Source organism: Microcaecilia unicolor, chromosome 3 (assembly GCF_901765095.1).
Source record: "Microcaecilia unicolor chromosome 3, aMicUni1.1, whole genome shotgun sequence".
In the NCBI taxonomy this organism is placed as follows: domain Eukaryota; kingdom Metazoa; phylum Chordata; class Amphibia; order Gymnophiona; family Siphonopidae; genus Microcaecilia; species Microcaecilia unicolor.
The window spans coordinates 162,179,413-162,197,409 of record NC_044033.1 but is presented as its reverse complement, the minus strand read 5'-3'; the positions used below and the strand labels follow the sequence as shown (position 1 = coordinate 162,197,409).

The 17,997-nt window shown below is 44.7% G+C and overlaps 1 protein-coding gene across 1 annotated transcript in view; it reads left to right on the top strand.

The window, feature by feature from the left end:
- PTPRK (protein tyrosine phosphatase receptor type K) overlaps positions 1-17,997 on the top strand; it is a 919,308-nt gene that overhangs the window by 355,060 nt on the left and 546,251 nt on the right. The window contains 1 exon segment of the mRNA XM_030196529.1: positions 8,154-8,235. Coding sequence (XP_030052389.1) covers positions 8,154-8,235 — 82 coding nt within the window.

Here is a 17,997-nt window from a genome sequence, read left to right as displayed (position 1 = left end):
GCTGAGTCAAGGCATCCAACCTTGCCGAGCGAGGATCTCTCCGTCTGCTGAAGAAGCACAGGACTTTGGCATTTGAACTTGTCGCCATAAGATCCATCACGGGCTTGCCCCATTTGGCACCTATCTGCAGGAATACTTTGTCTGCTAGTTTCCATTCTGCTGGATCGATCTGATGCCTGCTTAGATAATCGGCTTGCATGTTGCTCTGACCTGCAATGTGAGCTGCCGACAAACTGAAGATGCAGCTCGGCCCAGTGACAAATCTGTTCGGGCTGCGAGGCCAGTGCTCTGCACTGAGTGCCGCCTTGTAGATTTATGTAGGTCAATCCTTCCAGGGTCACTTGAAAGGCCAGAAGCTACTGAAACACCGCTTTCAACTCCAGGCGGTTGATGGACCACTCCGACTCCTCAGGTGTCCATAGACCCTGGGCATGCTTCCCCTTGCAATGTGCGCCCCAGCCCTTCAGGCTGGCATCTGTCACTACTAGACACCAATCGGGGAGCGCCAGCGGCATTCCTCGCCGCAGCATGCTGTCTGAGAGCCACCACTCCATGCTGAGTCAGGCCGCAGGGAGCTAAGAAAGTCTGCATTCATAATCCTGAGAAACTGGAGACCATCTTTGAAGTAGGGAATACTGTAGAGGTCTCAGGTGCACTCTCGCCCAGGGCACCACTTCCAATGTGGCTGTCATCGATCCCAGCAGCTGGACAATGTCCCAAGCTCGCGGGCGGGGCATCCTCAGGAGCAGACGGACCTGATTCTGAACCTTGCACCGCCTTAGCTGGAGTAGGTATACATAGCCCGAGTCTGTGTTGAACCTGGCCCCCAAATATTCTAGAGATTGCGAGGGGGTCAGGTGACATTTTGGCCATATTGACGACCCAGCCTAGAGATTGAAGTACTGAGACCAGTCTGGCTGTAGCTTGATAGCTCTCTGTTCCAGAGTCTGCTCTGATGAACCAGTCGTCTAGGTATGGGTGAACCCTGATACCTTCTCGCCTGAGCAAAGCAGCTACTACCACCATTACCTTCAAAAAGGTTCGGGGAGCTGTGGCGAGGCCAAAAGGCAAGGCCCGGAACTGGAAATGTTTTCCCAACACCGCAAACCTCAGAAACTTCTGGTGCGGGGGCCAAATTGGTATGTTGCAAGTAAGCTTCTTTCAGGTCTAGAGACGTGAGAAACTCTCCTGGCTGTACCGCAGCAATGACGGAGCGCAGGGTTTCCATGTGGAAATGCCGCACTCTCAGGGACTTGTTTAATTCTTTTAAGTCCAGAATAGGGCAAAAAGACCCACCTTTTTGTGGCACCACAAAGTAGATGGAGTATCGGCCGTAGCCGTGTTCGGCGGGAGGTACCGGGGACACGGCCCCTAACTGAATCAGACCTTGCAAAGTCTCCTCTACCACCGCCCGTTTGGTGGCAGAACCGCATCGGGACTCCACAAACACGTCTCTTATGGTGCGTTGAATTCTATTCTGTAGCCATCTCTGATCAGGTCCAGAACCCACTGATCTGAGGAAATATTGGCCCATTCCTCGGCAAAGAGGGAAAGACGTCCTCCGATGACAGGAAGCGAGGAGGGGGCCGGCGCACCATCATTGAGAGGGTCGCCCCTGAACTCCAGGCCTAGAGCCGGTGGCTGCGGAACGCTTGTCCGAGCGAAAGGAATTCCTCTGCTGAAAAACGGGTACGAGAAGTGAGCCCAGCAGAACACCCGGGGGGGGGGGGGGGGTTAATCTTGAGGGACGAAGGGGGGTGGACAGAAAAGGGTGATCGAGGGAGAGAGAGAGAGGCAAGAAGGGAGATACATCTGAACCAAGGTGTGTGGGGGGGGGGGGGGGGGAACGAAAAAAAAAGCTGGGACCATTTTGGGGTGGGAGAGGGTCTGATGTCGTTGCTGGAAGGAGGCAGACTAGCAGAACCAGGACACTTGGGCTAAGGGTTGAGGAGAGAGGTCTCTTACTAGGGCTGGGAGAAGAGTCTGATGTTGGGAGAAGGGGGGCTGAGGGCCAACACATAGGGTGGGGATTGAATTGATAGAGGGGGATTCTAAGAGAAGAGTGAAGATGTTGGCAGATGGCAGTGAGAGAAGATGTTGATGCTGAAGGAGTATGGTTGCCAACCGGCTGGTTTTGTAAAGGTCAGGCCGGCTGCCAGCAGACCTTTAAAACTGGCAGTCAAAAAGCTATTCTTTTTGTGCTGCATGCTCTCTGCCCTGAAGTCCGGCAGTTTTCTCTCCCTCCTTTCCCCCTTTGGGGTCCAGCAGCCCTCTCTTCCTCCATTTCCTCCCCTATTCTGGCCCCAGCAGCATCCCTTTATCGCTCTCTCGGTGCTGGAAAACCCAATGAGTTGTGGGCAGCATTAAAGATTCACTGCTTCCAGCTGCCCTGGTGTTTCTCTTTGCTTGGTCCCGCCTTCTTTGACACAACTTCCGGTGCGTGGAACCAAACAGAGAAGCACCGGGGCAGCCAGAAGCAGCAGGTAGTTTTCTAGGGCTGGGAGGGAGGAAGGGGGGCAGTGGGGGAGAGGAAGAGCCGCCAGACCCACAGGATTATGGGGGGGGGGGGGGGGGGGTGAAAGAGAGAATGAGATACTGTTCCTATTGGTGGGAGGGGAGGCTAAACCCGCAGGATGGGGGGAGAGGAATACATGCAAACAACTAAAGGAGTGGAGATGCCAGACCCATGGGATGGAGGGAGAGGGAGAGATGCAGGCACTTGGGGGAGGAGAGCTGCCAGACCCTCAGGATGGAGAAGGGGAGAGAAGAAGAGATGCTGTTCTCACTGGTGAATGGGGAGTGAAGGCCAGCCACAGGATGGAGGGAGGGGGAGAGATGCCAGACACGAGGGTTGGAGGGAGATGCACAGTACTTGGGGGGAGGGAAGATGCAATATCCATAGGATGGGGGAGAGGGTGAAATGCCAGCCTCCTCTCCCCTTGGAGGTGGCGATACCAGACCAGGAGTTGTTGGGGGGTGTAAAGGGAGAGATGCTAAACTCTGGTGGTTGGGAGTCCGCATGTGTTTTAACAACCTTGAATAGTTTTGTATCATCTGTATATTTGATTATTATTATTAGCATTTGTATAGCGCTACCAGACGCACGCAGCGCTGAACACCTGATACAAAGAGACAGTCCCTGCTCAAAAGAGCTTACAATCTAAGTAATACAGACAAACAAGACAGTTACGGGTGAGGGAAGTAATGGGTGAGAAGGGAGGAAGGGACAAGAGGAGGGCAATTGTGGCTAGGAGCTAAAAGTACCAGTGAAAAGGTGGGTTTTCAGCATAGATTTGAAAACAGGTATAGATGGAGCTAGACGTATAGGTCCAGGAAGTCTATTCCAGGCATAAAATGCCCCGAGAGAAAAGGAGCAAAGCCTGCAGTTAGCAGTGGAGGAGAAAGAGGACGACAAGAGAGATTTGTCAAGCGAGCGGAGTTCACGGGGAGGAATGTAGGGAGAGATGAGAGCGGAGAGGTAATGGGGGGCTGCAGAGTGGATGCATTTAAAGGTCAGTACGAGAAGTTTAAACTGAATGGCGAAGCGGACAGGGAGCCAGTGAAGTGACTTGAGGAGCGGGCTAGTATGATTATAACGATTCTGGCGGAAAACAAGTCGTGCCGCAGAATTTTGGATGGATTGGAGAGGAGAGAGATGGCTGAGCCGGAAGACCAGTGAGAAGTAAATTGCAATAGTCCAAGCGAGAGGCAACAAGGGTGTGGATAATGGTTCTGGCAGCGTATTCAGAAAGGAAGGGGCGAATTTGATCACCTCACTTGTTCCAATTTCCAGATCATTTATAAATATGTTAAATAGCACCGGTCCCAGTACAGATACCTGTGGCACTCCACTGTTCACCCTCCTCCATTGAGAGAAATGACCATTTAACCCTATCCTCTGTTTTCTGTCCAATAACCAGTTTCTAATCTGTACCAGACCCTTGCCTCCTATCCCATTACTTTTTTAAATTTTCTCAGGAGTCTCTCATGAGGAACTTTATCAAAAGCTTTCTGAAAATCTAAATACAGTAGATAAACCAGCTCACCTTTATCCACATGTTTGTTCACGCATTCAAAGAAATGAAGCAAATTGGTGAGGCAAGACTTCCCTTGGCTGAACCCATGCTGACTCTTTCTCATTAAACCATGTTTGTCTATGTGTTCTGTTTATTCTTTATAATATTTTCCACAGTTCTGCCCTGTACCGATGTCAGGCTTACCGGTCTATAATTTCCCGGATCGCTGCTAGAACCCTTTTTAAAAATCTGCGTCACATTGGCCACCCTCCAATCTTCAGGTACTATGGACGATTTTTTTAAAATTTATAAAAATTTATATAGATCAGCAATTTCATGCTTGAGTTCTTTGAGTACCCTTGGATTGTGCGATCCGGTCTAAGGGATTTACTACTCTTTAATTTATCAGTTAGGCTCGGTACATCTTCCAGGTTCACCAGACTCAGTACATATTCCAGGTTAACCGAGATTTCCTTCAGTTCCTCCGCATCATCACCCTTGAAAACTATTTCCGGTACAGGCAGATCTCTTGCATCTTCTTCCGTAAAGACAGAAGCAAAGAATTCATTCAGTTTCTCCACTATGGCCTTGTCCTCCCTGAGTTCCCCTTTTGCTCCTTTGTGATCTAACGGTTCCACGGATTCCCTCGCAGGCTTTCTGCTTCTGATGTACCTGAAAAAGATTTTACTGTGAGTTTTAGCCTCTGCGGCAGGTTTCTCTTCATATTCTCTTTTAGCTTTCTATATTAATGCTTTGCATCTGACTTGTCGGTGCTTATGTTGCTTCTTATTTTCTTTATTTGGGTCTTTTTTCCATTCTTTGAAGGACAATCTTTTGGCTGTAATGGCCTCTTTTACTTCACCTTTGCTGGTTGACATTTTCTCTTCTTTCCACCTTTGCAAATACGTAGAATGCATCTGGACTGGGTTTCCAAGATAGTATTTTTGAATAACGACCACGCCTGATTTAGTGTACTAATCTTTGCGGTCGATCCTTTTAGTTTATTTTTAACGGTTTTCCTCATTTTATTATAGTCACCCTTTCGAAAATTAAATGCTCGTCAGATCTTACAATCTATTCAGGACCAACAAACAGGACAAATAAGGGATTAGAGAATTATTGTATTTATTTGACAAGTGTATCCCACACTATCCCAAACAAGATTGAGTTTAATGTGGCTCATAAGTAACAAATATTGATATAAGGAAACAATCCAATAATTTACACACTATGAAATTATTTAGTACAGGCAGAATTCTAATACTCATAGAAGCAAAATTGGAGAGTAGTTCCTCTTTATCACAACCCTACTCTCTGGTCCAGTGGACAACTCCTGACACTCCTTTTAGCAAGCCCTGCACTTCCGTGGCCAGCAGTTTTCAGTTCTTGAGCTTTGACCTTTTTATAGCTAACTAGTAAAAAAGGCCCGTTTCAGAAAGCAATGAAACGGGCGCTAGCAAGGTTCGCCGGTATCCGAGCCCTGCTCCCTACCCCCATGTGCTGCAGAGCGCGCGCCTACCTGCACCATGATGGCCAGTCGCAGCAAGTCCTTTGCGATGCTGTGCCCGTATTTCTTGTAGGAACCTCGGCCGCTCTTGGCGTACTCGGCCCGGTAGAGCCTCTTGCCTGCCTGAGAATGTTGCATGGTATTGACTGCAGGAGAGGTGGACGCAGACCGTTGGCCCTCGCTGGCGCTCCGTTCACATTGCTGGGCAGGGGGAGGAGTAGGGAAACACGCTCCGCGTGTTTCCCTACTCCTCCCCCTCCACATTGGACACTCGCGGCTCCTCCCCTCTCCGTGACGTTTCCCTACTCCACCTCCACATTGGACACTCGTGTCTCCTCCCCTCTCCCTGACGTCACGCTTATCTGCCACCACCGGAAATATACTACATGAAGGACACCACCACCGGAAGCCACAGTCCCAGGCAGCCTCAGAACATTGGAGGTGAGCTTTATTATATAGGATACCCACAGTGCTTAAGGGACAAGAGACCATGTTTTGCTGCATCAAGTCCATCTTTACATCCCGAGTGCTATAAGGAATCCTAATCTGGAACTTCATTAAAATTGCTAAATTGTCCTAAAAAAAGACCACAAAACTATTTTTGTTCTCTGTAAACCCTCCCCTCCCAAAACAAACTAACCTTGTTGTTCTTCCCAAACATATGCAAATATATCTGATGACAGAGCAAAAGAGCAGAGAGTCCAATCTCTAGCCCCACCCACCAGCTCCATTGAAAAAAATCTTAGACCATGGAACCCAATGGCCCATCCCATTGTACTACCTAAGCCTAGTGAACCTTGCAGAACTACTAGACCTAGTTTATTTTCCAACAGTCTAGGTGTAGAAGTTATTTATTAGCCTGCTAAAATTTGTTATTTTAAAGTCTCTTGGAATCTGACATTTTTCTTATTACAGATACATATTTACATATATAAATAGTCACATTGTTTTATAACTGTAAAAGCATTGTGGTTTGCTTCAATGCAGTCTCTTCCACAAACTTCACATCCACGTTATCTTCATATAGATTCCCTACTTGCTCCTCCACATCCAAGAGCATTGTGATCAAGTAGTTCAATGGCAAAAATCCAGGTAGACAGATAATGTCCTGTCACTCGTGCATTTTCTGCCCAGCGATCTCTTTGTGAGTTTCACCCTCAAAATGGAAATGAGATCCTCCTCTCGGCAGTTTCATTATTTGATAGTTTGAAATACTATAATCCCATGTATTCCTCACTGCTTTCTCACTCCTCCAGTGGTATTCACTGACTTTCCTCGAGGACCACAGAACACATACACACAGTTCTTTATCCGGGGCAGTTATCCTAAGATACATGGTTCTCCTTGTGACATGAAATCAGTACCTCAATATCAGGCTAAATGTCACACTGTAATATAAGGCTTTTCCATCAGTGTACACAGTGCATTGTTTCTAGCAAAAAAGGTGCCGGTACTCAAATGCTAGGTCACCCTTCAGGGGTGGGGTGATCGCTGAGGGGACTCACCGTGACTACAATAGTCAGGTCCCCTGCAACCAGTCACAGAATCTATGACAAGGCAGAATTGGTGTGTAGAACCTGAGCTTTTTCATTAAACCTTGGGGTCTGTGGGTCAATTTTAGCAGACAATGGAAAAGGTGCCGGTACTCAGTACCCCCAAGTACCCCCTCAAAAAAAAGCCCTGAGTGTGCAAGGTAAGTTACAGTTTCTCTAGCATCCTTATTGGGAAAACAGACATGGGTACTGAACAGGTGAATATGAGTTAGGAGTTAAAAGCAGCTTCAAAAAGGTGGGCTTTTAGCCTAAATTTGAATATATAGCCATAGATGGAGCTTGTCATACTGACTTAGGAAACTATTCCAGTCATATGATGCAGCAAATTAAAAGGAACAGAGTCTGGAGTTAGCAGTGGAGGTACCCCGGGGGGGGGGGGGGGGACTGGAGATCTGAACTCCAGCCCCCCTGGGTCTTTGTGTCGGGGGGGGGGGGGGGGGAGACTGGAGGGCTCAGTAATGGCGGGGGTCCAGTGGACCTCTGTCTCTTGCATTTGATAATCTGGTCTTTTGACAGTCCAGACCTGTCAAACAAGTGCGGGAGGATTGTGTATGTGCACATGTTCAGGCATAATTCTCCCACACTTTTCCCTTATGATCAGAGCTAATAGTGTGCCTAAATTTGTATGCTATTAGCTCTGATCATGGGGGCATTATTGCCCCGCGCTGTTCCAGAGTTAATTTAGAGTGCTGTTTGGAACAGCACGAGGCTTCTGATCATCGGGGCCCAGGGGAACTGGGTTTGATTCCCACTGCTGCTCCTTTTGACTCTGGGCAAGTCATTTAACCCTCCATTGCCCCAGGTACAAATTAAGTACCTGTATATACTATGTAAACCACTTTGTAACTACAGAAAAGTGGTGTATCAAATCCCATTCCTTTCCTATCCCCTTTTGTTGCTACAAATACAAAAGAATTGTGTATGAATATATTAAATATTAGAAAAGCAATATATATTTTGCTGTGTGTTAAATCTTTTTGTGAAGTTCAGCAAAATGACTAAATATGTGTATTGATTCCACAGAGTACACTTAGGGGACTGTGTTAAATTAAAATTTTTCGTTTTCTGTTTTGACAGGTGATATTTGAAGCTGAAGTCTCGGATGAGAAAAGTGGTTATATTGCCCTTGATGACATCCAGGTCCTGAGCTATCCTTGTGGTAAGGCATTATTAAAACTTCAGCATTTCTCTCTTCCTGGTTCTTTTTTTTCTTTTTGACTTAGATTTCATGAGCTTTCATCTTTCTAGTTTATTTGGATTTTGGCTCACACCCTTTTCAGTTGTTGTTAAAGGTGAGTTACGGTCAGGTATAGGTATTTCCCTGCCCATGGAGGGCTCCCAGTCAAAGTTTGTTCCTGAGGCAGTGACTTGCCCAAGGTCATAAAGCTGTTTTATTTCCCTTTTTTAAAATCATCTTTATAACAGTTTTTTTTCACTATAAATATTAACTTTCATTGCAAAAATCACTTACAAACTGACAACAAAACAATTCCCCAACCATCCCCTCAACCTCATTGTCCATAGAGTGCCAAAGACAAAGGATGAAACAGCTCAAACAGGTTCAACTGTGAAACTTACGGCTGCTACCAAATTCAACCAGGAAAATAAAAATGTAAACGAACCCTCCTCCATTTCAGGCCTACAGTCTGTTACAGGGTAAAACAGAGTAAAACTAATCTTATCTTTAATTTTTAAGTAACACAACAGGTCACGCTATAAGAGCTTAGATTAGTAGAAAGGTATCACATTGCAAATCTCTCAATCGTATCAGGTACTTGTTGGGGTGAGTGTAATCTTACAAAGGTATGGAGGCCCAAATCTTCTCATGTTCCATCTGCTTGTCTTTCAGTGTACTCGTAATTTTGTCATATCTTCTCAATTCAGCACAAATAGATTTACCTTACAAAACCATAGGTGCCTCTGCAGATTTCCAGGTTCCCTCAAGTGTCATCTTTATAGCTAGCAGCACCAATTGTTCCTGATCTGTAGGTAAAGTCTTTCACACTCCTAAGAGGCTTACCCTTGGTAACCACCTCTTCTACGGAGCCACCACATGTGGAGGTACAGTGGGGGAAATAAGTATTTGATCCCTTGCTGATTTTGTAAGTTTGCCCACTGACAAAGACATGAGCAGCCCATAATTGAAGGGTAGGTTATTGGTAACAGTGAGAGATAGCACATCACAAATTAAATCCGGAAAATCACATTGTGGAAAGTATATGAATTTATTTGCATTCTGCAGAGGGAAATAAGTATTTGATCCCTCTGGCAAACAAGACCTAATACTTGGTGGCAAACCCTTGTTGGCAAGCACAGCGGTCAGACGTCTTCTGTAGTTGATGATGAGGTTTGCACACATGTCAGGAGGAATTTTGGTCCACTCCTCTTTGCAGATCATCTCTAAATCATTAAGAGTTCTGGGCTGTCGCTTGGCAACTCGCAGCTTCAGCTCCCTCCATAAGTTTTCAATGGGATTAAGGTCTGGTGACTGGCTAGGCCACTCCATGACCCTAATGTGCTTCTTCCTGAGCCACTCCTTTGTTGCCTTGGCTGTATGTTTTGGGTCATTGTCGTGCTGGAAGACCCAGCCACGACCCATTTTTAAGGCCCTGGCGGAGGGAAGGAGGTTGTCACTCAGAATTGTACGGTACATGGCCCCATCCATTCTCCCATTGATGCGGTGAAGTAGTCCTGTGCCCTTAGCAGAGAAACACCCCCAAAACATAACATTTCCACCTCCATGCTTGACAGTGGGGACGGTGTTCTTTGGGTCATAGGCAGCATTTCTCTTCCTCCAAACACGGCGAGTTGAGTTCATGCCAAAGAGCTCAATTTTTGTCTCATCTGACCACAGCACCTTCTCCCAATCACTCTCGGCATCATCCAGGTGTTCACTGGCAAACTTCAGACGGGCCATCACATGTGCCTTCCGGAGCAGGGGGACCTTGCGGGCACTGCAGGATTGCAATCTGTTATGTCGTAATGTGTTACCAATGGTTTTCGTGGTGACAGTGGTCCCAGCTGCCTTGAGATCATTGACAAGTTCCCCCCTTGTAGTTGTAGGCTGATTTCTAACCTTCCTCATGATCAAGGATACCCCACGAGGTGAGATTTTGCGTGGAGCCCCAGATCTTTGTCGATTGACAGTCATTTTGTACTTCTTCCATTTTCTTACTATGGCACCAACAGTTGTCTCCTTCTCGCCCAGCGTCTTACTGATGGTTTTGTAGCCCATTCCAGCCTTGTGCAGGTGTATGATCTTGTCCCTGACATCCTTAGACAGCTCCTTGCTCTTGGCCATTTTGTAGAGGTTAGAGTCTGACTGATTCACTGAGTCTGTGGACAGGTGTCTTTCATACAGGTGACCATTGCCGACAGCTGTCTGTCATGCAGGTAACGAGTTGATTTGGAGCATCTACCTGGTCTGTAGGGGCCAGATCTCTTACTGGTTGGTGGGGGATCAAATACTTATTTCCCTCTGCAGAATGCAAATAAATTCATATACTTTCCACAATGTGATTTTCCGGATTTAATTTGTGATGTGCTATCTCTCACTGTTACCAATAACCTACCCTTCAATTATGGGCTGCTCATGTCTTTGTCAGTGGGCAAACTTACAAAATCAGCAAGGGATCAAATACTTATTTCCCCCACTGTAGGTGAGATTGAGAACCGTTTCTCTCCTGAGGTGGCCCATGCCTGGTTAACTGGGGCCCAGTGGAACCAGTTCATTAACTGGCACTTCATTTGCTTATATGCTGTAACAGCTGAACATCTATGAGGGTACAAAAGGGGCCTTTTCCAAAAGTCCTCCCCAACCATTTCTTCCAGGCAGTGATATGGAACACTCACCTCTCCGAAAGCTAAATAAGCCTTTGACATTAATTTAGTCCCAAGTTCCCCTTAAAATAAACCACTTCCACTAGCTTCCTATGCAGATTCTTTTTTTGCATCCCTCCCTTCCAACGAATCTTGCAACTGAAAATATTGATAAAAGGGTATCCTGTTTGCTGTTAATTCTTGCAGCTACTGTAGGGACAACATGGTGCCCTGTTCAAACAGATCAGAAGGACGATTCAACCCAATTTCTTGCAGCTTAAATAGAATGGAGCGAAAATATGATGGTCAAGGGACAATAATCTTTCAGCTGCCATACAGATTCCAAAAGGGCCAGGACAGAATGGTCAGCCCTCCTGCTCTTTCACTCACTGCCCTTTGGCTTGACTCTCTCAAGAATTCAAAAATAGAGGTGCTATTATTTCTCTTTCAATGCAGACCCAATGAGTATTGGTTGATCATGAAACTCCTTCAGTGTTTTAAGCACCACTGTCCTATAATATTGTGTCATATCAGGTAAATCCACCTCTCCTTACTTCAGGGGCTGTATCAGCCTTGGCCTGCTAACTCTGGGCCTCTTCCCCTTCCATAAAAAGGAGCCCGTCATGTGGCCCCAATAAGAAAAAAAAACTTCTTGGGAATAGAAGTTGGCAACTGTGTGGAAAAGAAACAAACTTGTGGAGCATTATCTTCAACATCACTGTTCTGCTCCACCATGTTAAAGTTAACTTACTCTAATTATCTATATTTTTCTGTACACAATCTAGCAGGGACAGATAATTAAGCTTGTAGAGATCCTTGACTTTCTCCACCAATTTTACTCCAAAGTACCGGAAACTCTGGGAAGAAAGTTGGAAGTGAAAAGGGATCCCTAAATCTGCCATTGTGATGTTAAATAACAGAGTCTCTGTTTTGTTAGGATTTATTTTAAACCCAGAATGTGTAGCTAATCTATTTACTGCCTCTAACAAGGGTGGTAGAGTCCCTGGGATTGCCCCCACAAACAAGAATGTATCATTTGCATATAGCTGAAGTTTGGGGTGGATTGTGTTGTTACTACATATTGCAGCAGCTAAGTGGTGTTTGATGAGTCCAGGTTGACCTCCTTCCACTGGAGGTCAAATTCTTCTGACCGAGTTCCATTAAATTCCATTTACCATTATCTTGCTACAGGGTTTAAGGTATAGTGCTTTTACCAATTTCCTGAAGCGCCCTTCCAGCACCACTCTCTCTAGTACCTTAAAAAGAAAAGGACATTTGATGCAGTCATAAGCCTTTTCTGCATCCACTGTGACACTTATAGCTTTGATGTTAGATTGTTGAAGGAAATCAGCTATATCAGTTGCCTGGCGCACATTGTCACCCAGCGAATGGACTTTCACAAAGCAGGTTTGGTCAGCTTTAATTAGTTTTGTGGAGCAACTTCTCTAATTTGGAAGCCAGGACTTTGGTGAATATTTTCATGTCAGTGTTAAGGAGTGTGATGGGTCTGTAACTGGAGCACAAGGCTGGATTCTTTCCAGTTTTGGGCAGAACCACTACTGGGGCTTTAAACATTGAATTCGGGAGAGCATGACCCTGTAGTACCCCATTAAAGATTCTGGCAAGCATTGGAGCAACCTGTAACTGCATGGCTTTATAAAACTCCAGTGGAAATCCTTCCACTCTGTGGCGCCTTCCCTATTTATCTTCCCTTTGACACTCAAATTCAGGATATCTTTTCATTCATTCATTTGAGTATTTATATGCCCCCTTTGACACTCAAATTCAGGATATCTTCTCCAGTATTCAATCAATCCTTAGATTCATTCATTTGAGTATTTATATACCCCTTAGACCTAAGCGGTTTAGAGCTTCACTTTACAGGTACTGGATATGTCCCTATTGAGCTCATAGTCTAGGTAGTACATTGTACTACTGTTGTACTTGGGGCAACGGAGGGTTAAGTGACTTGCCCAGGGTCACACGAAGCTGCAGAGATAATTGAACCTGGTTCCCCAGGATCTCAACCCATTGCTAACAATCGGGCAGCAGTTGGAATTGAACCTAGGTCCGCAACCTGCTACACTAGCCATTAGGCCACTCCTCCACTCCATGGATCTCATGGAGAACTGGGCAACGTCTTTCCAGAGATGGGTTTGTTACTTTTTAAAGGCATTTAAGTGAAAAGTACTTAAGTAAAAGTAATAAAGAACAGCTCTTAAAACTACTTTTTTACTACAAAGTAGAACGTATTCTTAAGTCAGACCACAGAATCTAGTATGTTTACAAGCAGCAGTACTATATTGTGAATATGTACATATCAACTTGTGATCTGCCTAGATATTTATTTATTTATTGTTCGCTTATACCCACATTTTCCCACTCATGCAGGCACATATCTGAGGGTACAATGGAGCAGTAACATAATAAATGAAATTTCAAGTTTAATAGCTTTTTAACAAGCTGGCCAAAAATCAGTTAATCTCCCCTTCCCCCCCCAATATGTGATGTCTATTGAGGTTATTGAACAAGTTGGACGTATCATTATTTTAATTAGATTTTTTTTTATCAAATGCTGAGTTAAGGCTCAACAGTAGCTGGTCACTGAGACACTTAGTTTTAAAAAATCCAGATAAGAATCAAACTTAGAAAAAATAGACTATGCCATCAACAATGGGAAAAAAAATCAAGAAGAGAAAAAAAGAAAGTTAAAAGAGGGGAAAAAAGGTGGAAAACCAGAAAAGGAGAACAAAGAGAAAAAAGGGGAGTGGAAGGGGGAGGGAAAAAAAAGAGAAAGTGAAAAGAAAGAGGGAGGGATGGGGTCAATCGGAAGGGGAAGAGAAACAGAAAAGAGAAAGAGGGAAGGAATTGAGTCAAAAGGAAGGGGGAAAAAAAGAATAAATCAAGTACTACAGCAGTGTATATTCATAAACACAAATCCAGAGTGGTGAAAAAGTTTCACATACATGAGTATATACATAGCAGAAAATCATTAACGCGCTTCTACAATAGGTATTGAACTCAGCTTATAGAAAAGCTTATTGAATGACAAAATGTGCTTTACAAAGAAATAGAAAAGCATGTGTGACATTTATTGCGCTTAAACAATTGTGGGACATTTTGCATATCAAATTCTTCTGCCAAATGCTGTGGGCACTATAGCATTCTGGTTTTAACTAACAGTAAATGAAGTAAAGAATGGATGCTCACAACACCAGGGGCACTGAAACGGAGAACAGTCTCTGAACTGCCCGGCATTAAAAAGAGAAAAATGCACGAAGATGAAAGTCGTTAGCATGAATAGTGCATGAGAACTGTGCTTGCTCTTACAATAGACCATAATAAAATGCAATCTAATGTACTTAAGTTTTTGTCCTTTTTTTAAAATCTGGGAAATCCAAACGTCTGCTAATTCCATTATTCTATTGCCTTGAGTGAATGTATGGAGCCTCTAACAGGGCCTAAGCTTCCAGCTACTTCAGGCTTGGTACAATCTAGGTCCCTTTCTCAATTACATCAGTAGGCTCGCAACCTCCAACCCTCAGTCTCTCAAATTTATATCTTAAATAAAACAATCAAAGATGCTCACTGTTAAATCATTTTTTGAAATATATATTTTTTGTGTTTTCACATGGGCCATGGGTCACAGGGCCATCCCGACTTACGGTTTGTTGTTTGATCCACAGAATGGCACACTGTGTCTCCTTGGGAAAATAGCAATTATGGCAAGAAGAGAGGAAGGTTGGGTCCGGGTCTGGCATCTCTCCCACCCAGCTCCTCACTTTTCCTCTGGGTCCTCTAAAGGCTGCCGTGGGTTGCCGCAGAGGGAGTACTGAAAACTCTCTCTCTGGCCAGCGGGACCTTTCCTCTGCTGCATCCTGCTGCTCTGATTCAACTTCCTGTGAGCAGGACGCAGCAGAGGAAATGACCCCCCTGGCAGCTTTCAGCACTGTCTCTGCAGCGACCCACTGCGGCTTTTGGAGGAGCCCACGGGCAGGTGAGGAGCTGGGGGGAAAGTTGTTGGACTCCAGCATAGGCAGGAGAGATGCCCAGAAATAAGCAGTGGATTTCAAATGATCAGGCCCCAAATTCCACAGCACAGCAGTTGAAAATCATTGAACTGAACTAAGTTGTTGCTCCCCACAGGCTTAAAAGTGCAATGTTTGCCGCCATGCTGCTTGCCCTGCTCCCTCCCTCATACATTAAAATCGAGCATGGGGGGGGGGGGGGACGCTGGGAAGGCAGCATGGTGGCAAACATCACTGAAGAAAGGCCCCTGCCTCGCTGTACATTGGACCCCAGAATCAGCAACCATGCCTACCTACTGTAGTCAAGGTTCCACAGCACCCCTGCAGCCGGTTCCTGTATCATACCTCCTGCTGGCGGCACAATAACTTGCATCAGCCACGTGCAGGAGCAGCTGCTGGCAAGGTGATGTCAAACACTGGCTTTCCTCTGATTGGGCCAAACTTCCAGTCCCAGCTCAGCTGTTTTTGGGACCAGATGTTTTGGCCCAATCAGCTGCAAAATACTAACTTGTACTTTGTTACTAAGTACAAAAGTACAGCTTATTTGTAACGAGTTACAAGTAAAAAGTATTGGAAAAAAGGGTAACTCATAAGTAAAAGTACTGACAGTTGTACTTAAGTACTTCATTACTACCCATCTCTGCTTCCATCTAAAATTAAACAGGGAGAAAACTAAATTTCTAATAGTTTCTAGTCCTAACAACTTCCACATTCAGACCAGTTCCAATTCCTATCATGTGACAATCAATTTAATTCCTTAGTAACCAAAACCCTTAGAACTTTATAGAAGCTGAAAAGAATCAGATCTTTGTTCCCGTTTTCTACGTTTTGTTCCCTTGTACAAACATTAGCCATTCACAATTGGATTACTGCAACTCAGTCTATTTAGGGAATAAAGAATGCCACCTCAAAAAGTTTCAAGCTACCCTAAATACTGCCGCTACTCGTATGCAAAGCTTCAACATTTGATAGGGTATCCCCACTATTATCTAAATTACGTTGGTTACCAATCAAAGCCAGAATCATCTTTAAAATATGTACATTCATCTACAAAATTATCTATGGCATGAGCCCAGATTATATGATGACGCTGATATGTACTACCTTCGTTATGTCTACTAGATCAAGAAACTATCGCATACTACATTTTCCTAGCTATAAAAACATCAGATATAATCCATATTGAACAGAGATTTCTCACAGGTTCAAAACGGTGGAGCACCATCCCTAGTGAGATAAAAAGGATTACCAACTATCTAATATTTCACAAATTTCTCAAGGCATTCCTTTTTAACAAATTATTGTTAGAAAATGAATTAAACAGTAAATGTTCCTTACTGCCAACAGCAGATGAATCCAGAGACACATGGGGTCGTGTCCATCTAACAGCAGGTGGAGATAGAGATCACTGAACTGAAGTGGTACATGTGACGTCATGCTCCTGCATGGTCAGTATTCTCTATCTCCAGCAGGTGGATGGAAGTCTTCCTTCATGTTCCTGGATTCATGGCTACTGGCTCCTGTGCTGTCCCAAGCTCAGTGTAGCCCGATGAGTGCGGCTAGCTGTTCGGTGCCAACTTTAGAAGTATACCTGGTCACCCTAGGTCCCTTCTCCATCCCTTCTCCACCCTCTCCTGCTCTTGCCTTACTTCTCCTAACATAACATAACATAACAGTAGCCATACTGGGTCAGACCAGTGGTCTGTCTAGCCCAGTATCTTTTCCAAACAGTGACCAAGCCATGTCACAAGTACCTGGCAGAAACCCAAATCGTGGTAACACTCCATACTACAAATCCCATGGCAGCTTCCCATGTCTGTCTCAATAGCAGACTATGGGACTTTTTCAGCCAGGAATTTGTCCAACCCTTTTTTAATCCTTCACATTAAAAAAAAAAAAAGAAAAAAGGAGCGGACCTTGTGGTGCAGGTCCTAGGCAGAGTGTATTGAGGTGAACAGCGTTAGGCCTCCCTTCCACAGAACCCTCGACCAAGGGATTGGGTAAGTGTGTTATCTTGCTGGTTTAAAAATAAAAAAGCTGCATGGCTGCTGATCTCATGAAACATTGCTCACGCTGCAATAGGCAGAGAGCAACTTCAGGGCAGTATTTAGTATGTGGTACCGGGAACCCGATAGTAGAAGAGACTTGTTGTATGGAACTTTCGGTGGTTTCCTGTACAGCAGAGACATGAGGACCCACTGTTTGTAGAGTTTGCTGCTTCGGCGGCCATTTTGCACCGCACTTCCAACTGTGTCTGATTTGGAGATTTCTCCTGCAAGCATGCAGTCTCCGGCAGACCCGTTTGGGTTCCCTGCATGGGGAGGGCCAGTGGATGCCTTTTCGCTCGATTTTATCATACTTCTACATAAAGTTTACCATTTGGATGTGGCAGTGCACAAAGATGTGGCCTTTGGTGCAACAGTGATTTCTTTGGGAGCTGCGTGTTCCCACCCTAATTAAGATATTCTTTTTTTACATCCCACATGTCTCTGGATTCATCTGCTGCTGGCGCTAAGGAACAAGAAATTCTTACATGATAATTTTATTTCCTTTAGACGCAGGAGATTAATCCAGAGGCCCTCCCTGTCTTATCAGTACTGTAAAGTTATTCCTTTGTTCGCGGATTCCTGTTGTCGGTTATCTCCGTTGTTGAGTTCTTCAGTCAAATTTGACATTGGTTTCATGAACAAGGAGAAAATTCTTTACTTTTCCTGGGATTTCCTTGTACCTTGTTGCTGAATACTGACTGGGCAGGAGCATGATGTCACATGTACCATTTTTCAGTGATATCTATCTCCACCTACTGGTTGATGGACACAACTTGCATGTCTCTTTAGTCATCTGCTGTGTCTAAAGGAAAGAAAATTTTCAGGTATGACATAATTTCTTGTTATATCTTTGTTTGCTCTATTCAAAATCTCACTGTTTTCCTCATATTTATAAAAATATATTGTATTCATTTCTAGTTTTAATTATTATAAGCCACATAGAACTGAACAATTAACATTCAGATTATATTGGATATAAGCACCAATAAATAAAATAAATCAAGGCATGGTGTAAGGATTCTCACC